At 37.7% G+C, this 22944-nt stretch overlaps 1 protein-coding gene and 1 long non-coding RNA gene across 7 annotated transcripts in view; both read left to right on the top strand.

The window, feature by feature from the left end:
- IDE (insulin degrading enzyme) overlaps positions 1-17654 on the top strand; it is an 80524-nt gene extending 62870 nt beyond the window's left edge. For all 6 annotated transcript variants that reach the window (XM_061459134.1, XM_061459131.1, XM_061459132.1 and 3 more), the window contains exons 19-25: positions 260-371; positions 1444-1611; positions 3955-4227; positions 6214-6275; positions 7877-7949; positions 9844-9911; positions 11009-17654. In XM_061459134.1, coding sequence (XP_061315118.1) covers positions 260-371; positions 1444-1611; positions 3955-4227; positions 6214-6275; positions 7877-7949; positions 9844-9911; positions 11009-11104 — 852 coding nt within the window. In that variant the 3' untranslated portion in view covers positions 11105-17654. The remainder of the gene's footprint in view (positions 1-259; positions 372-1443; positions 1612-3954; positions 4228-6213; positions 6276-7876; positions 7950-9843; positions 9912-11008) is intronic.
- Positions 1-22944, top strand: part of LOC133272236 (uncharacterized) — a 346583-nt gene that overhangs the window by 304596 nt on the left and 19043 nt on the right. The window lies entirely within an intron of this gene.

Below are 22944 nucleotides of genomic sequence, written 5' to 3'. Positions count from 1 at the left end.
TTGGGGAGGAGCAGTAGTAGTTGAACATATAGACAAGATAAACATAGAAAATGCCCACAAAACCCTTGCTCCTGAAGCCCTCGCTTTCTCCGATCTGCTTAACTTCTGCTGTTTTTTTATTAAATTACAGTATCCCTACTTTTATGCCTGATTTTTCTTTTCTCTCACATCACCATCAGTAATTGAAAAGTCTTATTTTTGCTGTTAGGTACAGAATGACCAATTATTGTTAAAAATCCTCTTGCGTTTCCTCTTCCAGGCTGCATTAGGAATTATGCAGATGGTTGAGGACACTCTGATTGAGCACGCTCATACAAAGCCACTCCTTCCCAGTCAACTAGTGAGATACAGAGAAGTGCAACTTCCTGACAGTAAGTTAAATGATTGATTTCAGTTTTTTAACATACATTACATTGAGATTCTCTGTTTGCTACTGGCATTTTATAACTACTTTGTTGCTAGGAGTTTGTTTCAAAATCAGACTACAAATTATTTTAACCTTTAAATTTAAAATAAAATTAGGGTCTGGTTTTGTTAATACAGTTATACACTAATAATCATCTTTCTGGTATACTTGAAAATGAATTTGGTTTCATTTTTAATCTGTGAATGTAATTGGACCTCTTGGGGATTGGAAGTGGAAGATCTTAATGGTCCCTTCCAACCTAAACCATTTAATGATCCAGTGCTAATTCACTCAATATGATTTGTGGAAATAAGAGCCCTATCCCACTCTTTACAACACTTAATATGCACATTTGAATAAGCACTGTTCTTGAGCACTATTGAGAATTAATTGATCATTCATTGACAGATTATCCTAAATGACTCCTATTTTTTGAGAAAACTAAAAGCTGTTATGCAGGTAACTTCTTTTTTTCTCATTACAAATTCTTTTGGTCTCATGGTGTTTGTATATGATTTTACTTCTATTATGCAAAACAAAATACATATTATGTGTAAGAAAGGAGATTCAAGGAATTGCTGAGAGTTGTACAGGAGTGACAATAGATGTAAAGCAAGTCACCCACAGCTGATAATCAGCCTGTGGAAACTACCGTATACCAAAGAAGCTATTGATATTAAATGCTGGATTATTTTTAATGTTCATAAATGTTTCTGACAAATTGTCTTTAGAAGCTATTTACACAGTAGAGGCAATGCAGAATTCCATTCCAGTTCCAAAAATAATTGCTTGAGGAGAAGCAGCCAGTTTCAATTTACTTGCTGATAATGCTCAAGCTGTGACATTTCGATGTGTTAAAATAATCTTTTCTTTACTTGTTTTGTGAAAAGTATGCTGTTAGTGGAAATTCTGCTTTAACAGTCCTAAACCATTTGTTACTATTTCCATTCCACAAATGATTGACCATTATCATTTTAATTGTGGATAATAAGAATGTACATTTTTATGAACATCAGTGTTTTAACTTTGTCTTTTAGGAGGTTGGTTTGTATATCAACAGAGAAATGAAGTTCATAATAATTGTGGCATTGAAATATATTACCAGACAGACATGCAGAGCACTTCTGAGAATATGTTTCTGGAGCTCTTTTGTCAAATAATCTCAGAACCATGCTTCAATACTCTGCGCACCAAGGAACAATTAGGTAAGTGTCCCCATAGTGATTATGTGTCTGTGTACACACATGCACGCATACACACACATTTACATGAGACATGATGAGGTGTTCTTTCTCTGCTTAGTGAATGCCATTTAAAGGGCGTTGGGTAAATGTAAATCATTTTAACTGCTGGTGACTCAAAGGAGTGTTACCATACATGGACTCTAAATTAAGAAGAAGCAAGCATGATTTTTAAGATAAGTCTGAAATATCTGAAACCAACTCTGGCTTAAGATACAGTTTGATCACTGTACAGAAAATTTCATATCTAGAATTTTTACAAAAAGGAGATTAGATCAGTTTCCTAAATTTTAGATCATTTTAAAGAATCAGCAGTAGTATGTTCTTTCCTGCTTGTGATCCTACTTTCGGGTGCACTTGATTGAATCATAAGCCCTATTTTAAGAATACTGCTCTATGGGTAAGTATCAATAAGTACCAGTATTTGTTACCTGAACCAGTAAGACTGAGAACTGGTAAGGTTGTTCCAAACAGGATAACAAGGATAGACAAAGACTTTGCATAACTGAAGTACTGATGAGGAGGATAGTATTTCCCAAAGGCGAGAGACAAGCAAACACATCTCACACAACACATCTCAGTGTGATGACTATGAAATACCAGGGATATCAGGCAAGATTAGATGTTTTGTGAGCAACTAGCAGAATCAGCCATATCATAGGGCTTTTAACTAGATAGCTGTTGAAAATAGGCAGGACCCAGCTTATTTAGCAGGTTTTTGGAATGTGGTTTGGCAGGTTTTGATAGATTGGAGGTAACAATTAAAGAGGAGGGGGAGAACCAGTGAGAAGAACTATGTGAGCATGTCCAGCACTGCATAGCTGCCAAATGGTAGAGTTCACAAGACTTAGGAAGTAAGACAATAGAAATACCAGCAAAATTCAGTAAACTTGATGGAACTGTTAGTAAGATTCCTGGAAAGATAAGGGGGAAAAGAAGTTGAGCAGTTTGCTAAACAGTAAAAGTAGTACCAGGAGTTCATTCAATAAATGATTTACCAGGATAAGAAAGAGGAAGAGTAGTTAGTTGTGGAAGAAAGAAGTCAAAATAGTTTTGGATGGCTTTGTTTAGTTTCACTTAAAATGTCAACTGTAACCAGGTGATTTTGAAAATAAATACCAGTGATTAAAGTCCAACCCTTACCTTTGAACTGGAAAATAACAGATTAAAGGTTGTTCATGCAAATTAAAAGCTTTTAAAAAGTTCAGGCATGATGAACTGTACATTACATAAAAAAATATTATGAAATCTTGGAATTAGAAGTCTTATAAGTAAGAATTTGTGGATGATAGGTGAGGTACTGGAAAAATAAACGCAGGTAAATGTTTCCTTAAAAAAGGAAAAAGAGGAGCAGAGAAACTACAGATTAGTCAGCTTAATTCTAATCCTGTAAAACACAGGTTTTCTCAAACCAGTTCCGAATTCACAGAAAGTAACTCAGAAACTATTACTGGACAAACTCGGGTCAAACTACACCTAACTTTTTTATGCAAATAGAGTTGGCTGTATGAATGGAAGTGATGATGTCGTATGTCTCCTCTTGCTAGTAGGAAAGGTGCATAATATTCTCAAAGAAGCTAAATAGCATCTAGGTAGAAGTGCTACACAAAACTGTTTGGAAAGTCATGACTGGAATAAACAAGAATAGTTTGTTTGTGGTGTTCTACAGAGCTCTATTGTGATCCAGTGTTATTTAGTATTTTCATCAAAACTCTGGATTATAGAAGAGTGACTATACTTACTAAATCTTCAGATAATACGAAGCTGGGAGAGGCTGCAAGTGTGTGGGAAGGTAGAATTAGAATTCAAAATTTGACATTTTAGAAACACGAGTAAGATGCAGTTTGGTAGGAACAGTTTGGCAGGAATAATCAATGGCACAGATACAAGCTAGGAAGCAACTGGCTAGGTAACACTTGTGTAGAAAACAATCTACAGGTTACAGTGGATCAGAAGTAGAACATAAATTATCAGTATCATGCTGCTGTGTATAACACTGGGATACACTTGCCGTTTATAATGGGAACTTCCAAGATGCACACACAATAGTATTGTTCATGTAAGGACTTTGAAATACTGTGTGAACTTTTAACATGAGCATCCAAGAAATCTGTAAAATAACGGTGGCCTATTTTGGAAACATGTATTATTTCATTTATAATACCAAATTAAACTTAACGATGTTTGACAGCAAACATGTCATGTTTGACAGGAATGCAATTTTATGCTAAGTTTAATTCTGTATTATAAATGATATAATTTTAATTTTAAATAATTTTAATTTCTGACTGTTCTTGTTTTGCCAAGGTTACATTGTGTTCAGTGGTCCACGTCGGGCAAATGGCATACAAGGACTGCGATTTATTATACAATCTGAAAAGCCACCACACTATTTAGAAAGCAGAGTTGAAGCATTCTTAAAAACTATGGAGAAATGCATAGAGGATATGACAGAAGAGGCCTTCCAAAAACACATACAAGCTTTAGCAATTCGTCGTCTAGACAAACCAAAGAAGCTGTCTGCAGAATGTGCTAAATACTGGGGTGAAATCATTTCCCAGCAGTATAACTTTGACAGAGGTAAGAGAAATTACAGTTCCTTTAAAACTGAATGCTGTTGTTTGGCTGCACTTGTAATTGCTGTGTCAAATTCATTTGGAAACAACCTAAACTTTCACATAGCCTGTGCATAATTTAATATATTTTTTGTGATCGTGTTCTGTAAGTTCTATTTCTTCCTTCTGCCTTGAGAAAACAACTCATTTGTGGAGCCTGCGCACTCACTGTTGCGGGAGCTGTTAGTAATACAAGGATAAATGTGTTCTGTGATGTTCCCCAGATGATGGGGGTTGGTGAATGATGCCTTGCCCTTCTGTTCTTTCCCTTAAGGCTCAGTGAGACATAGTGTATGTCAAAGACTGGAAGTGGTTTGAATTCAAATATTAATCTCACATAAGCTCAAATTTCTTTCTGTGATATTCAGATGTCTGTATTACATATGTGCCTCATGCTTGACTGAGATGCATTCAAATGCAATTTGACATTCCTGATGGTGCACACATTCATATGAACCAGATTCCTTTTCCCGTTGCACAGTTCTTTAGGGGGAGCAATGGCAGAGGCAATAGCAGGTATCTCATCTAACATGTGACCTGTCTCAGCTCAGAGTAGGCCTGAAGAAACACTGCTCATTTTTAATTCATCCACAATACTGTGAAGATATAAACTTGCAGAAGATCAAATAAGATCCAAGTTCAAGTGTTATTATTGAAAATGGGCTGACACTTACATAAAAGTCTGTGTCCTGAGACTTTCCTGCTTTACATGCACAATATTGGCTTTCCAGAGTAACAATAACAAATACAGGCTTTCTGGTCGACAGAAACTGAACTGTTTCAATAATGAAGAGTTTTGAGTTGTCATCTATCTTGGTCTCGAGAGAATGAGAGCTATTGACAAGGTTTCATGCCTGAGTATATGGAGTTGCAAGGAAACTTACCCTTCAAGTACTTCTTTTGTGTTTGATGAAACAGTTTAATTTTTCTCTGCCTTCAGTGTTTTGTTTTTTTACCATACTTGGATCTATACTGTCTCTCTGGAATTTCTTACTGCTAGCTGTAGCCATATCTTCAACATCTGAATCCTACTCATTATTTCCATTGACATTTATATCTTTAATTCCCCTCTACCCACTGTTAATCTTATTTCATGAATGATTCTAATAGGGCTAGAATTGTCAAAACCAGAAATTCATATTCTAGCCTTAAGAAGTGAAAGGTTTTTTTCAGGTTTTTACATTTTTATCATTATAATAATTTTACTTCACTTAAAAATTTTCTCCCAAATGTCTTGTAATTTTCCAAACTGTGTCAAACTTCATATCTTCACATAAATTACTTACAGCCTGCCTCACAGACTTCTTAGCTGTGTATTCGTTCTTTTGCACGCATTTATTTTTTATTCTTCCTGCTAACCCTAAGAAAAGCAAGCATGCCTACAACAAAAAATGTTCCTGCTTATGCAGAAGTGATACTACCTTATGATTAAATTTATATGAAGCAGTGTAGCTACTAAGACACATTGTCCCCAGATATCTTAAAGGTAATTATTCCCTAACAGGTGTGATGTAGGCACTGTTCCTTACATTTATTAATATAAGTACATCCTGCCAAAGTACATCCTACCATCCTGTTTCCTAACTGTGAATAAAAGCCATCGTTAATCAGTCTGCATTAGAAATGTGTAACATTGATTTGAAGATAATATACAGAAGTAGGCATATCTTTTTCAGCTACTGAATAACATAAAGTGCAATCAGTATTCTTCAAACATGCATTTTTTTAGTAAGTCCAATCAAATGGACTTACTGAAGTATAATTTTTCTGTCAAGCTTCCAATGACACTTTTAGTCATGCAAGTATTAGCTTGAAAGTTAACAATGAAAAGCATATCATTTGCAGTCAATTATAGCATCTGAATTTGAAAGAAATGTACTTTGAATAAGTAGTGTGCTAATAATGAGCTATGATTTGCAGACTTGTTCTAATTTTTACTATTGTTGTGCAGATAACATTGAAGTGGCTTATCTAAAGACTCTGACCAAGGATGATATTATACAGTTCTACAAGGTAAGTCAGTCATGTAGTTGAAGTGTTACGTGGAAGGAGATGTAGCTAAAACTGGATGTGATCTGGATAGATATGAAAGCATATACTTATGCCTGTTTTAGGTAGATGATATGATTGATGCAGATACCTTAATTCTGTTTCCTGAACCTTACTTAGTTTAATGGCAACTAGCACACTGTAAAAATTGCGGGAAAGGATTGGGTTTTCTTGTGTGTTTTTTTTGGTTGGTGGGTTGTTTTTTTCTGTTCTTACCAGCTCTTAACACTTCTCTTGTCTCATTTATCCATCCTTTATGAATTAAAAAAATGTGCTGCTCTATGACCAAATTTGGCTAAAATTGCAAATTTATTCTTTTATTTTTTTTCTTCAACTAATAAATTATAATAAATGATTTAGCTTATTTTGTGTGTATGAATTGTGAATGAAATGGATATTTTTAAAGCTTCATTCACTGTAAATCAGTGCTTTTTTCCTTCTCTCATAGTTAGGCAGAACAAAGGAACAGTATAATGATGCAATAATTATACATTGCAGATCAGCATGAAGTTGTTAGATATCTAATGTAAGCAATTGTAATAATAAGGGTCCTCTCCCTTCCCCCCAATAAACTTGGCTTCATTCCTTCTGGTTTGTAACAAATTTCATAGGCAATGATAATTCGCTATACTACAAAGTGTATGCAGTGTTGTATTACTCAAGGAGCAGCTAACAGCTATGGGAATACTTTGAAAAGTAATGAAGATGTGTCTTAGGGACTTGCTATTGGATGGAAAAAGTTCTGCCCATGAAGAACCATGCATATGTGTGTATCTGTGTTCTTTATTTCTCTTTGTTTTTTTTTAATGCATGGGTGAAGATATGCAGCAAGTACAAATGTAGTAAATGGAATTTCAGTAGCTGTTGTTTAATAAATGATAACTTGATCAAGTATCCGCATTCTGTTTATGTAGGAATCTGTACTATTTTGATCATCATCTGGTATTTCAAAGGAGAAATAATTGGTTAGATGAGTGAGCTAGCCCAGCTGAGTTTAATAATTGTGTTCAGGGTGATCTGCTTCCAGAAGGCTGCTAGGGATTAGAAATTCTGCAGAGATTTAGGTTCCTGATACTGTGATAGTTAATGGCCGAGTTCCTATTACTTCCAGATTTTCTAAGTCTGAAACAGTGCATTAATTTCTTGATTGTGAAATAATTCAAAATACTGTGTGGATGACCTCTAATAATATCTGAAGGGCTTTAAGCTTACAGAGGGGAGATTTAGATTAGGTATTAGGAAAAAATTCTTCACTATGAGGGTGGTGCAACAGGTTGCCCAGAGAAGTTGTGGCTGCCCCATCCTTGGAAGTTTTCAAGGCTGAGCTGGACAGGTTTTGAGCAACCTGGTCTAGTGGGAGGTGTCCTTGCGCATGGCAGGGAAGCTGGAACTACAGGATCTTCAAGGTTTCTTCCAACCCAGAGCATTCAGTGATTCGGTGATATGCCAGAATTCATCCTTCATTATAAAGCTTAAACTAAAATGTAAATGCTTTCATTCTTTTACTGTTTTATAATGTGAGTGACACTTCCCACACCTGAAGGACTCGATGTTTTATACTGTAGGTGCTGTTGGCAATAGATGCTCCCAGAAGACATAAGGTATCAGTACATGTCCTCGCAAGGGAAATGGATTCCTGTAAGTATTGTGCTGAATATAGTACTTCATCAGTTCCTGCTCAAGCAAGTCATAGTTAAAGATAACCATGTTATATGATATAAATGCACTATAAGAAAAACTCAGCTTTGGAGGTTGTATACCTTTCAGAGGAGAAACTGCTTTGACAGGTTTTCTTTACATGCGTGCTTCAAACCAAGTTCTTCTGGTCACAAAATTCATTGTGAAGTACACGTCCATTTTGAAGTATATTGATATTAAAACAGCGTATCTTAAAGTAGCAGTCATGTTTCCAATGGGATATTTTAAAACAAACATAAAACTTTGTAAGAGCCCTACAGGGAAAATGAAATTAAGATTTGCAGCTATCAGTACTATGTGGTGGCTGTTTTTTTCACCTGACAGGCAATGAATGTCCACAGTTTTATTCAAGCACACTCAAAGGGGAAAAAACAAAACAACCACCAGACAAACAAAAAGCCCCAACCCTCTGGGAATGTCAAACATACTTAAACTTGAGAAAGTCTAAGTTCATTTAGGTTTTTTTTTCAAATTGTTATTAGCTGTGCATTGTAAACTGTTTTGTTACATTTTTAGAATTCAAGAGGGAAAAAGGTCTAAAGTGTTTCTGCTTAATATAACTAAACTGAGATTAAAAACTTTTGTGGTGTTTTGTGTGGGTTTCTCACCAGTTTATAATGGACTTAAATTCCAGCATATAACTGGTTGCAAAATCAAGGACATTAAAGGCTTTCTATAGAACAGAAAGAAGCAGATAGCTGTATGCCTGTCATGAAATTCCTTCCAGTCTCAGAATGATTGATTTTTATGGTACTGTGGAAATTGTAACTGCAGCTGAGTAAAGAAGACTTGCTTCAAAGAATCTTTTCAGTTTTCATGACTAATCATTACTAAATAGAAACAGCTCTAATACTTCTTATCAAGAGAAAACTTTTTCAAGTGCGGTAACATTGCCAGAGTGGTTTATTATTTGCTTGAAATGGTATCATCTTAAAGGTGAGCATGGGAGACAACTTCACAAGTGGTTATTCTTACAGAGATTATAGCAAGGTATTATCTCTGCATACACTCCATTCCTAAACAGTTTGATCTGGCATGTGGCCTCTCTTCTGCCATGAAGGAGAAATTGGGACTTTAATGCATTTCCCATGAGTCCAAATGAGCATTCTGCCAAGTGCAGGAAGACTAAAAAGGTTCCCAGAGGGAACCCATCCTCCTGGAGTCACATAATTTTCTCTGATAGTGGAAAAGAATCAGAAGCAGTAGAGATTTTAGAAGAATTTTCAGAGAGTGAAGCACTTGAACTCCTAGCATGAAGGTTAGGTTGAAATTTAAGTATGGAGGTAGAAGGGAGGTTTAAGGTTTTTAAGACAAGAAGTTCTTATGGACAAGAGGATTGGATGCAGAAAGTTTTGGGGGGGACTAGAGTAGGGAATGGATGGGGACAGGCAGATTTGCTATCCAGAACTTTGGTACATGGAGTAACCCCCACGCCTCCATAAGCATGTCATTACTAAAAGATGAAATGTGTTGCACTGCTCTTATTGTATGTATCACTGGCATGTACTACTGTTCTCATAATTTGTATTGAAAAACAGTTTGAAGTATTCATTGACCAGAAGGTTAGCACTTCTTATTTCTACCTTCTGTTTATGTGTAAGTAAAATGAATAAAAGCCACTGCCTCAGCATATGTTCTCATATTAAATAATGGATTAAGCTCTTTGTAATTCTAAAGACAAATGTTCAAAAAATCTTATTTAGAGCTACTTCAAAATTAATAACCTCTTTTTCATATAGATACTTGTTCCTGTCTTTTAAGAGAAAACAGTTTTCTTATGTGAAAGTTACTGATTAAATTATGGTCCTGAATTAATTTTGATGATGTTAAATAGGCCCTGTTGTTGGAGAATTTCCATGCCAAAATGATGTGAACCTGGCACCAGCACCACCCCTACCACAGGTAAAAAGAAACAACACAAAAAAATCCAGGCTGTATTCTTAATATGGAAATCTAGTATAAATTTATAGGGAGAAGCAAACTTGCTGAAATTCATCCTGTTGTGGGGCTGACATTTCAGCTCTCTTCTACATGCCCTGTCGTCCTCAATAACAACAGGGATTTTTCCTGATTATTTTTTGCTTGTTTGTTTTCTTTTTACTGAATACCTGCACTGTGGAGTCAATACAGATTATAGTTGTCTGAAAGTACTGATTGTATATGATCAGATTTATCAAGTGTCAAGAGAAAGATGAATAGGCATTGACAAATTTATCAACTTTGTTTAAAACAAACAAAACCCAGAAAAAACACCCAAAGAAAACCAACTATCTGGTCAGTATCTTAAAGCCTAAAATATCAATGAGCGTTACCATCAAAGTGTAACCTGTGGAGGATGCGATTTGTTGAATTCCCTTCATACAAGTATTACATATTTCACTGTGTGGTTAAGTATCATAGCACAGGGCTAGCCCTTAAATGAGTTTTCTTGAAGTAGGATGGTAGTGTTTGTCCCAGTAGATAAGTAACTGTTCATAGTGCAGAAGTAGATCTATGTTCTTATTCAGCCCTTATAGGTGAACTAATCGCCATGGTGGAAACATCTGTATGAATTATATGTTGATGTATTAGCCATTGTGACTGAAATACTAAAAATGTACTTTGCTACTGCTGCTAAAAGTAGTAACTTATTGAATTGCTATTGTTTTTATAATCTTACCTCTGATATTGAAAGGATAGGTGGGATGTTCTGAAGTAGAATTTGTAAATGAAAAGACAAGCTCTGCATTTACTGAAGTTTCTGCCATTATTAGTAACGTAATTACTGCATTATAGCTACTGTTTCAAATTATATAGAGGAAACATGAAACCATTTATTTCACGAAAAATAACACTGTACTTTGGGGGATCCTGTAATAAAGAAGTGTGAATCACTGATATTTTAGAAAAGAGAAAGATGTGTTTATATGTAGCTGTAGTAAAAGTTAGAAGCGAGGAATTTCTCACTTTTGTGATTAAAGATGCTGAGCAGGCTGTTTTTTGCATATGCTTCTTTGCAGCCGAGTGTGATAGAAAATATGACAGAATTCAAGCGCAGTCTGCCACTCTTCCCACTGGTGAAACCACATATCAATTTCATGGCTGCAAAACTGTGAAGAACCCCAGTGAAGAAATGCAAATGATGAGTACTGACATGGTTTCAGGGGACTTCATGATGAACAAAATGATTAAAGATCATTAGGATAAATGGTTCTGTCCGTTATGAAAGTCCTGAATTCCTTCTTGGTTCATTTGACATTAGCTGTGTGTTAGGGATAGAGAGTATATAAAAATCAGTTGTGGTCATGTGTCATTTATATTACAGACAACCTGTTGAAAACCAAAATCAACTGAAACAATAATAATAAAAAACTTGTAGATGCAGTATATTTTTAAAATAGTATATCCCTCCAAAATTTCATTTTGATAAAATAACCCTCCAGACAAAATTGCTTGAAATATCCTTGTTACTCCTGAAAACCACCATTAGTATCCCAATAATTTACCTTATTGGAGACTGGAGGGGGTGAGGAAAAGAAGGTCCTTTTTGGGATGTGGGCAACAATTTTTCTTACAAATAGAGACTTTCACATTTTTTTGAAGGGATGTGTTGAATGATACTTTTTAAATTGATCCTTAACGCAACCAACATATTTTCTATTTAAGTTTTATGAAGACCAGTGGGGGGTGAAGAAAAGGAAATTTGACAACATGGTAGTAAGTGAGAATTGTCTTAATGAGAATAATTGAAGATATGGGCATGATTTTAATCTTTCTATACAAATTGGGGGACATTTTATATTAAAACTAGTAAAATGCTGGAAACACTTTAATAGTGCATCTTATTTTTGTTATCAAAAGTGTTGTCCCAGTCTGTTGATACTGTCAACACTGCATTCAGTTTTTTAGGGTTACTGTGAATTGTTTCCGTTTGGCGTATAAAACACGTTATTTGCTGTAATTTTTTTGTTTTCAGTTGCGTATGTACTGAGGGAGAACTCAGTCTGTTTTGCCTCATGTGTTATGTTAGGTCTCAGTCCAGCAAAGCACTTAATAGTGCAACTAACTTTAAGCACATGTTAGTTCTTGACTCAAGAGCAGGTGAATGTCAGATAGGGGCCCTGTAACCAATCAGACACATTATAGTTCTGATACATCTGTGGGGGTCCTTCTTGTTCCTTCAGAAAGGCATCTGGGACAGTGCAGTACTGGCATAGAACCAGGGGGTGGTTCAGGTTACATCACAAAATGTTTCTTCCTACTTCTTTAAGAAGGCTGCACAGAACCTAGAAGGAGGAAGAGTTGTGCTGAAATTATATATACATATGTATGTATATATATTCCATAATTTAGTAGAACAGCAAAACAATAATATATGGTGTCTAATCTTCACCACGTATACTGACTTCTGCAGAGTGGTCTTTTGCTTGGTACAGCCCCAAGACAGAAGGAGGTAAGGGAGCATCCTACTAAGTTCTGCCTGTTTAATGCATAAAATTGATTGCAATTTTTCAGACAGTATGGAGTATGCAAAGCACTGAAGATATAAAATCTGCTCATCAGGGGTGTTACTGAGAATTTGGTTCCTCTTAAAAGAACCCGAAGTTAAGGCCCTGATGTGACATGGGTGTTGTCACGTGTCAGAATCCAGGTATATTTGATAGGAGTGTTTTTGTAATTGAAGTAATGTTTTTTTCTTACACTGGCTTTGAAGCCAAATTATATGAATGCTTGACAGGGTAAGGGCCTTAAGTTGTGTTTATCTGAGAGTCTCTTTTAACTGAATAATTACAGTGTATTTAAAAGTTATTATAAAGGTTATCAGTACGTGTCAACACCTTTTTAATAAATTTGATTGTAGCTTGTGATGTAACCTGTTGCCAGGGAAGGCCACTAGCATTTTTTTTTTTGTAGTCTCAGAAAAAAATATTAAACATAAGCAAAACCAATTAAGGTGTCTGTGTTCACCACATATCTCATGGATCCATTACATAAAATGGGCTTTCTAACCCTCTTGCATTTTGCTTTTGTTTATAGTTTTTCTTTAGTCAAAATATTTGTATTATATATATATTAAATTTTTGACAACATATTATAAAATATATATTTTGGGATTTAATATTTAAACATACCACTCTTACAGTGAATAAAATGAAACGGCTTTTATTGTGTGTAAAAATAAATAGATATATATATATTCATGGAAGTACTATTGACTCTTAAATTCTATACATAAATTGGAATAGCAGTGTATTTAACACTAGCTCACAAATCATGCTTTCCAGGGGAAAAAATGTAGAATTTCAAAGTTCTGTGACTGGATGTGGAAACCCATGTAGTTCTCCAGCAACTCTTAATTACTTTTAAGTGTTCTCCAGCATTTTACAGTTTCTGAGTTTGATATAGCAGTAAATTTTGATAAACTCAGGCATACTAATGGGTTCGTTATAATGGATCCAAAGCTGCAGTGTCTACAAGCAATAAAAAACTACCTAGAATACACTGTAATTCAATTTTAGTGCTTGTTAACTAGTTTATGTAAGAAACCATAAATTATTATTACATAACTGTAATTTTTGCAAGTGCTATTTTAAGCAATTGATGTGGAAATGGGTGCATGTGACACAGCCAGTATGACAGAGTGCTAGAGTTATTCTGTTTACAATAAACAATCTGAATTTAATGTTTGGAGTTCTTAATTTGTTTCATTTTAATTTTTTTGCATACTGGTAATGTTACATCTATCAGTCTGTGCATGTGTTTTATTATATGTTGATTGTGATTTTTCTGGTAGCCAGTTGCTTGGACTAGTTAGGCTGAATAGCATTGCTGCTGGAGAAGTGTTCCCAGTCACTTCTGGGCAAGTTTCCCAGGATTTCCCCATGTCGTATCCAATATAGGTAGATCCACCCCTGTTGCTCTCGAAAACTAAATAATAGAAAGGTAGGAATACTTGCACAAGACAGAATTTTAATTACCAAATCTGAAACTGTAAATTCAGAAGCATCACTGCAGCCAGACTGAATCATGCATAGTGCAGCTTTACAGTGTTGCTTCTGAGAAATTGCTTTCCTTGGCCATTTTCTTTGTTTTATGCACGCCAAAAGATTACATTTCTAAAGGTTAGGAATTAAGTGTGATTGATTGTTAGAACAGTAAATAGTGTGAGTTCTGAACTCTGACAGTGTAAAGATATGTCAGCAGGGGCTTCTGCTCCTTGAAGTAATTATCTGGCAGTTAGCAGTGTTAGAAGAGACAGGTTTTGTCCTTGGCATTGTGAACACTGATTGGTACTCTGAGCAAAGAAACAAAATGCCTGCAACCCACCTGGAAAATTATTTGTCCCCAACATCAGGGCTCTCTTTCTCCGCTCCCAATAATTAGGGATCGGTGTAAATCTTGATAAACTGGCTTTATTGGTTTTTATCAAAAAAATCAAGCTCTCTGAATAAAATTATTATTGTTAGAGCTTTTTTCAGAACATTATTTAGACACTTGGACATGAACAGCTCTTACCCATAATGTGTTCCACGGGGTAATTGTAATGTGTGGAGAAAGCATTACACACCTTTTTAACTTCATGTATTATTTTCTAGCTCTTGTTTTAACACAAGGTCAGCAGAATCTTTGTTTTCTCTCTGCCATTTCTGGTTAGAATGCTTTTGCTACAGGTGTGCTGTAAAGTGAAAAACAGTTATCTTCTATACCTTTCTTCATGCAGGTTTTTTTTTCTTCCGTATTTTTTCAGTAGCTGACCACTGAACTGATACGGTCATTTGCAGTGACACCTGGGCCCTTCTCTTGAGCTAATCCCTAATTTGATACTCAAATCCAATTCTGAAATACTTTAATTTCAAGTGAGATTTTAATATTGTTGCTTCATGCTGCACAATACAAGGCACCTCTGTGCTATTTTAAAAGCAGAAGAGATCAGAAAGTCAGGCACCTTTCTTACCTTTCACGTAGTATCAAAAGAAGCTTGGCCTATGTAGACTCTGCTGAGAGGTTTCTATCTGAAACATTTCAGTTGCTATTTACCATTCAAAGAATATACCCATAAGTTACAGTATGTGCTGTTGGTAGAATATAAATGCTAATGGTATGTGAAATCTGAATTGCAGTTCAAAGGAAGAAAGTGTGTAAGGGCAAAGGCTCAGCAGAATGGGAGATGTCACAATTAAATCCACTTACTTGAACTCTAGCATCTAAAGGGAATTTAAGATAGAAAATATTTATGGATTCTTAAATTATTATTTCAAAGCCACCCTAAGGCTGTTAACTCTAAGTGCAGCATTAAAAGATGTGGACACGACACTGCTGAGCTTTTGCTGCTGTTAACTTTCAGGACTCCCTTTTCAGTGATGCAGTGAAAAATTCTGGATTAAATTCTGGACTGTTTGTGCAGTGGATAAGAGAAGCTACACAGCTCTGAGTGGACTTCAGGTTACTGTTGCACTGAGCGAGGAAGTGACTAGGCTTAGCTAGTAGGAAACTAGTGCGAGGCATCCAAGTTTAAATCCTCCATTTTTCTAAGGATTTACCTCCACCTTACTCTGGGTTAGTTGTGCTTTCTTCTGCTTCAGATTCCATTACAGCTTTTCACTGCCTGCTCAGCTTCCATTTCGGGAAGGAGAGTAAGGAATCGTAGTACTTTACATATCTTTGGCAGTTACTAGAAAATTTTCCATGGGAAAGCAGCTGGAACTCGGGACCCCCTTCCCACCCTCCTCAACCCTGTCCCGTGGTACATATGGGCTCATACATGCACGTGTTCTGGTGGTGAATGCTTAAAATCAGAATTTTAAGCTTAAATTCGACAAAATAAGAACACCTTCAACAGAAGGGAACAGGGAGGTCCCCACCTACGTTACAGACCTCCTGGTAAGTGAGAAAAATAGGGTAAAGGAATTCTAAGAGGAGATGGAAATGAAGCTGATTTTTTGATAACTTGCACTAAACACTGAGTTGTGGCATAGGAAAACACGCTTTTTATGTGAAGTCTGCTGTGAAGGATGAACTCCTGTGATGGGAGAGCTAAAAAACAACCTGCTTGTGAATTCCAGGGAGATGCAGATCAATATTAATGCATTCGTCATGGTTAAGGCTGAGTCATTTCAGAGCAGGCACAAAGATGGTATGTAGAAAATGTGGGTGTGTACAAATGTTAGTGAAAGCTGAGGCTGAGACTTTGATGATCTAGATCTTGGATGTGATGATTTTAGTGGACAGGGGTCTTAAAAATGTGCTGAATAGTATTAAAAGTGGTGCATTTGATAAGGCAGTGTTGGAGCTAGTCTAAACCACCAGAAATACATAAACACTTCACAGCAGTAGTGCTCAAAAATGAGTTCAGTTGGTATTTTTCAAACTTTCCAGCTTGCTTTGGAAGGAAGTAAGTTTAGCAGGACAGGTTTCAACCCAAATGATTATTTGCATATGTGTGTAAAAGCCAGGGAAGTTCACAGCTTAGTGCCCATCAGTGCTGTAAAGTCAGTAAGCTGTCAAACAGTTCAACATTTCCCCGCTTTCTCTGTCATTACCATAACTTTTAGCCTGCTAATACTTGTGCATTCCAAACCTTCTGCAGTACCCTGAAAGGGGGGGTGGCTGGGTAGGGAGCGGAATTGTTTCTTAGGACCATTTACTGCAACTGAAGTTCTGTGTTTTGACTGCAAGATACCAGTGTCATTTACTGGCACAAACCTGTTAAGGATGAAGCTTCAGGAATCTGAAAAAAAGGTATACGAAGATAATTCTGTTCACAGATTTGATTAATCCTCATTTCCAGATCAAATTGTAGGAAGAGAAAGAAACTGTGATGATTCTGCAGCATCAAAGTGTATTCTAGAAATGCAGGAATCTGTATGTATAACTGGATCTGGCATCTCCACAAGCTGATTGTTTAGTTCTGGTACATGTCATCTTCAAGGGCAGAGTCACCCACTGTTCATCTCGCATTGCATTGTGTCTCTGTTTCCAAAGTGAGATGACCACGTAGCTCCCATTGTCACATCAGCCAGAAGTGTCACTGATGTCCCTTTAGCACTGGATGTTCTAGGATTTATTTTTTTTTTGTGATTAGAATTTACCTTCTAATCATGCTGAGCTGTATCCGTAAAATTAAACAAAATGGCATCTGCAGTATGGCTAAGTCTGGACAGCCACACTGGACTGCTGCTGAGGCTCAGCCCAGGGGGAGATTTAAGCAAGTAGAAGTATTTCAGAAATAATTTAAAAACAGGTGCTCCTGAACTGCAGCAGGAGACTGATCTGCTGTTGTATGCACAATATGATTTTATTGCTGTGAATAATCTAATAAAAATGTACCTTACGCAGCTTTTTCCTGGAAGTAGGTATATGTAAGAGCAGAATAGCTTGTAGGTTTTGTGTAACTTGAAGAATGCGTATACAAAGAATGCTTGTAGTTTGGATTTTACACTTGAATTTAAATGTCAGTAATCATTAGTTTAAAGATGTTATGAATGTGAAACTACAGAAGATTGTATTAAGCTCAGTGTAAGTGTGAGCTGGGGTGCTCATGAGCCACTTAACAATAATGTGGAAGTGGAAGATAATGCATATGAGTTGAAACCAACTAGTTATATGTCATTTTGCACTTCTTGTCTGGTAATCATGTCCTATCTGTTGTGTCATTGTGTATAAATTCCTGTGAAAAAGGGTGATGTGTTATGTCTGTAAACTTCCAATGCACAACTGTGGTGCTGTATAGCTAATAATATGTTAGGCTTTTTTAAATGTTGAATTGTGAGTAATAAAGAGTGAATATAAGACCTCAGTTTCAGACATCTTGTAGTGTCTGAACAGTCTAGGTTTCTTTGAGTATTGAAAGCAACATCATAAAGTAGCAGAATGTCTCATGAATTTTATTACCTCTGTGTTCTTTACTAAATGGACACAAAAAAAGGCATTTGAGATAATTAACTAAATACTTAACCTGGCCTGACTTCTGGAGTAAATGTGTTGCCTTGTAGAATTATTGATAGCCCCAGATTATAAAACATACATCTTAATGGTTTTGGCATAAATTCTGACTAGTTATTTAAAATAATCTTAAATACTATTGGAATAGCTTCATAGGCCTTGAAAGTCTTGTAACATTCATGTTTTGTCTTTGATTTGAGATCGATATAGGGTCTTAGTCTTGTATAGAAATAAACAGAGTCCTGTAGTTTCATAGCTGGTTAGATTGAGCTTTAATTTAGCAATGGTGTTACAGAGATCTTTTGTGAGAGAGATCTGTTACAAAGGTGCTGGAAGAGCTGCCTCAGTGTTTACCTGAAGTCCTCATACACCATGCAAGCAAAAAGATAAACCCCAAGATAATGGATATCTGCATTTGTAAAGTATGCATTTGCATTGTAATTAATCTGATACTTTTTTAAATCTGAAGTAAAGAGTATACCTTCTCAAAACTCTGTGGAAAGATTTAGTATGTGTGGTTGTCCAGCAGCTTGGGAAGAGGCAGTTGTGCAGAAAATGGACTGCAAAACAAAACTGAGCTTAAATTTGTATGTATGATTAAATAAGACTATACAGGATAGCGCAATTAGTAAGGTTAAAAACTCTTTTACTTATTCTGTTGGTAATTTCTGGCTCATTGAACATACTGAGGTAAACCAGAAATGTATAGGCAACAACGTCACAGTTGTGGTATGCTGGTGGTGGAGGAGAGAGACTGCACAATTTGAGGGATACAGTGAGAATGGATGGCACTGCAGTATCCACACACCAGCAGCAGCTCGGCAATATTAAAAGCTGAATTTGTAATGTTTCTTCCGGGCCCTGAAAGCATGGCTAAAAAGCATTGGGAAAGGAGAGTGGTCCTGTCTTTGTTGGCCCCTTGAATTCTTGGATGCCTTGGGCAAACAGTGAAGTTCTGTTCTTGAAAGCAGCTACATCAATCATATTTGCTTACTCAACTGATCTTTCCTTTGGTTTTAACACTAAATGTTACTATCATCTTTTCCATGTAAGAAAGGGAGTTCGATTACATCTCCTCTTTTGTAGTATTTATACTATGCTAATCAGTGCTGTTTCCAACCATTTACCTGGGCCTCCAGTTAATGGATATGCATATGTATCTGAGATTACCCATCACATCTAGTCCCTCATCTTGGAATGAATATTTATGGTGATTTAGGGTCCCTTGTTGAGTATTTAGAGCTGGCACTTACCAAAATAGTTTCTTATCTGGAAAGTCAAGTAGAAGTGACTTAATTGCAATAAATATTGAAGTCTTTAGTGCCAACTCTTTAGTGCCATTTCTACATAATAAATTTAAGAGTAGGACTGTACGTTTAATTTGCAGAGGAATGTTCAGGTTCATGATGTAGTCATGCATATTCAGTGATTACTTCCTACTGTTTGACCAGGTTGAGGTAAGGGAAGACCAGGAAAGGAAGCACTGCATTTTTGTTTCGTTTTTTATCTGTTTCAAAGTTTGAAAGAGAATTTGCTATGCAAGAAAATAAATTTCATAGTTTAAGTTGTAGGAGTGTGAATTTTTTTAAACAAACAGGTATAGTTTATTTTTTAATGTAAAACTTAATTTTCATTGCTTGGAAAACACCATCTACTTAAGAATAAAAATGTCAGCTTAAAACGATTCACCACAAAAAAAAAGCAGCTTTTGTGGTGTCTTTCCTTCACGTTGTAATTAAAGTTCCTCTTGGTGCTATATAAGACAACATTTGCTGTGTATTCCCTATAACAATGTGAAGAGTTGTGCACCCCATCTTTATGCATGAAAAAGATTTTCTAAGTTCTGAGGAAAATCGTGTCTGTACGATTCTACAGATAATAAGGAAGACTTTAAATGCTCAATCGGAGAAAATAAATGACTTTTAGATCGCTGGAGTGGCCTGGGTGTGTGTTTTATAAGGAACAAGACTGCATGCGGTCTTTGCAAGTTCGGTATCGTTAGGTGGGCTGCGTCCCAAAACCGACGGCTTTCCCAGGCTTTCCTGACCAGGGTTACCCCGGGGCCGTGAACGCGGCGCCGACGGCCGCGGGGAGGTGCCGCCGAGCCGAGGCACCGTGAGGCGGCGTGCGGGGTCCGGCGTGTGCCGCGGGGGGACAGGCAGCGGGTCGGCGGAGAGTGATGAGAGAGCTCGGTGAAGGGAGGGAGATGAGAACGAATGTCGGAACCTGTATCCCGCTGCTGGGGCCCGTACGGGGGCCACGGCCGGGAGTGCCGCCTGCCCTGCTTCCGTGGAGGTGGGGACAGCCAGGCAATATGGCGGCGGGGCAGCCGGGCGGCCTCTGGCAGGGCCCCTGCGGGCGGTGGGCGCCGCAGGCTCCACGTTACCTCACAGCAGCCCCTTTTGGTTTGGTTTGTTGTGAGGGTTTGTTTGTTTTTATTAAGGGGGTCGTGTCCATGAATTAACGGGGTTAATCTGCAGCAGCACCGAGCTGTCCATGGCACCTGTGATTGATGCGTTCCTTCTTACTCTGAGGAAAAAGATTACACGTATCAGGTCACAGGCATCACGCGTGAGGTGATCTAAATCCATCAGCACTGTAGGCTCCTGGCGCTGCCCATTTCCCACCCAGCCGTGGGGAAGGCTGTACTTGTGGTGTGCTTGGCGCTGTAACAACAGGCACCACAGGGAAACTCGGGAAAATGGCAATTTTGCCTTTGGAGCAAGGTTCAGAGAAAGTGTCATGCAGGAGCCTCGGGGAGTGAATGGTCTCATCACAGACAGATCCTTTCACAAAAGAGGGAAGAAATAAGGTTGCATAGGTCACTGTAGTTCTGGTATTTCTAGCATTTGACACAATGGAGGGCTTTGACAGTGAAGTGCTGATAGCGCAGACTTGGGGTGTAATGGACAAGCATGCAAACACAAGGGAAAACAAGGGGAGCAGGGCAGCTGTCTGTATGTGTCACCTTAGTGACATGGGCACGCATTATCTCGTGCGGTAGAGCCACCAGATCTGTCACATGTTCGATGTACTAGCAGTGAGGACATGTGTGTCTGTGCGATAAGCCCCATCACTGGCATTTCCAGGTGCTGGAGAGCTAGGAAGGAGCCGACACACACTCTGCTCTAGCCTCTGATGGTGACAGACCTTCTTCCTGACCTCCTGTCTCTGGATCCACATCCTTCTCCCCTGGCCAGTCTCAGTCCTCATCTCGTCACCCATTGTCACCTGATGCCTTCACCCAATCTGTGACCCACAGCCCCCTGCACCCCCAGCCCTTCTGCAGCTCCTGCGCTGTGTGTCACAGATTAATGCCACAGTCTCTTACCCATTTTTCTCAGTGACCACTCAGTCCCCAACCTCCTTGTCCTTCATTCACTACACCTATCGCTGAATCCACATTTTACCTTTTTGCCTTTGAACAGGATAGGCTAAGCATGGAAATTGAGAGCTCTGGAGGACAGGCTTTCTGGTTTTAGGCCTGGTTTTACAGTACTGCAGGTAGCCACGAGGTGCCAAGACCCATTTCTTCACTTAACATGGCCCTTGCATGAAAAAACCTATGGGAAATTCCAGTTCAGCTTAATCAAATCCCAACTAAGCAGCTTCAACCTTCAAATTTTCAAGGTGTTTATGAGGATTCTTTATACGAATCATAAAAGCCACCACCTCAACCACCTGAGGTCCATCTGATTTTCAGTTCCCTGCTTCAAACTTTGAGACTGTCGGAGACTTGTTGCAATTTCCCATTAAGTGACCGAACTTAACACGGAAGAAATCTTCCATAGTTACTCAGTGTGGTGAACATAGCATGGTGCTTAAAACTTGATAAGGTTCTTAGAAATTGGAAACACGGTCTTACTGAAGTATCAGGCAACCTGGTGGCGGTAGCAGCCTTCCTGTGTCACGTAGGAATGGAGGAGGAAGAAACATTTCCTTGCAGAGCTTTGTAACTTAAGGCTGGCATATCCTTGAACAGAGAGGATCATGCGTATTAGCCTTCCAGGACTTCTGATAGTCTCCCCTTGTCCCTAGACTTTCAGGTGGGGGTATGTGAAGGCACCTGAGTGCTGGGGAAAGAAGAGCAGCGTGAGCCTTCGTTACAGAGAACAAGAGAAACTGCTTTGGCAGCAGTAGGTAACTCATGAACTGCATACTTTGCACAGTGGATGAAGACCATAATTACACAGCAATACAGGAATTGTCTGCCCTTTTCTCTGTTCTTTGCTGTACAGCAGGAGCTTCCCTTCCCCCTGAGTCAGGCTTACTGCTGGGTGTGAGCACCCCTGGGCTGCACCTGCTGTGGTGGCTTGCTAATGCATCTGCTTGGAAGAGATGCCAGGTTTGCACATTGAAAGGATAAACTGCTTATCCTGTTTTCTGTAATAATGTCACAGAGAGCAAAAGCTCATCCGACTGATTTAACTTAAGGGTAAATAACAAGGCAATGTGGTTGAAGGAGACAGAAAATGGAGAAGGGACTCTGAATCAGCTGATTTTTATTTAAAGGCTTTATTCTGGTTGTTCTCTTTCTAAAAAATATTTTCATTTTATGGTTTGGAGAAATAATATATAAATGATTCCCTGGCAAGAAGTGCATAAAGTCTGACAGATGAATAAATTGTACTCTGCAGAGCTGTAAGCTTGAAAAGAACATTGCAGAGATAATGCATGCTCTTGGCTTCAGAGAAGTCCTGTCCATTAGAAATTAACCCCTCTGAAGACTGATCTGAACTTTTGAGCTTTCAATTGAAGAATTGCTCTGTGAGATTTGAAATGGTTTGAATTATTTAATTTCCCATTCAGCAAAATTTAATAACATTGCAGTTGGTGATTTAAAATGTTGTTGAATTAATTATGACATTTGGTTAAGTTTCCTTTTGTCTTTCCATTGTCAGTTTTTTATTTCAAAGACCTCAGCTAATGCAGAAAGCATATTACGCCGATACAGAGGAGAGATGAGTCACAGATTTGTCAGCTTGAATGGCCTTAGACCTACTTATGCCTACTA

This window comes from Pezoporus flaviventris, unplaced genomic scaffold, assembly GCF_033815535.1.
Source record: "Pezoporus flaviventris isolate CSIRO_AGI_PZ_B2104156 unplaced genomic scaffold, CSIRO_AGI_Pfla_v1 ptg000029l, whole genome shotgun sequence".
Taxonomy (NCBI): domain Eukaryota; kingdom Metazoa; phylum Chordata; class Aves; order Psittaciformes; family Psittacidae; genus Pezoporus; species Pezoporus flaviventris.
This window is presented reverse-complemented; position numbering and strand designations above follow the sequence as displayed.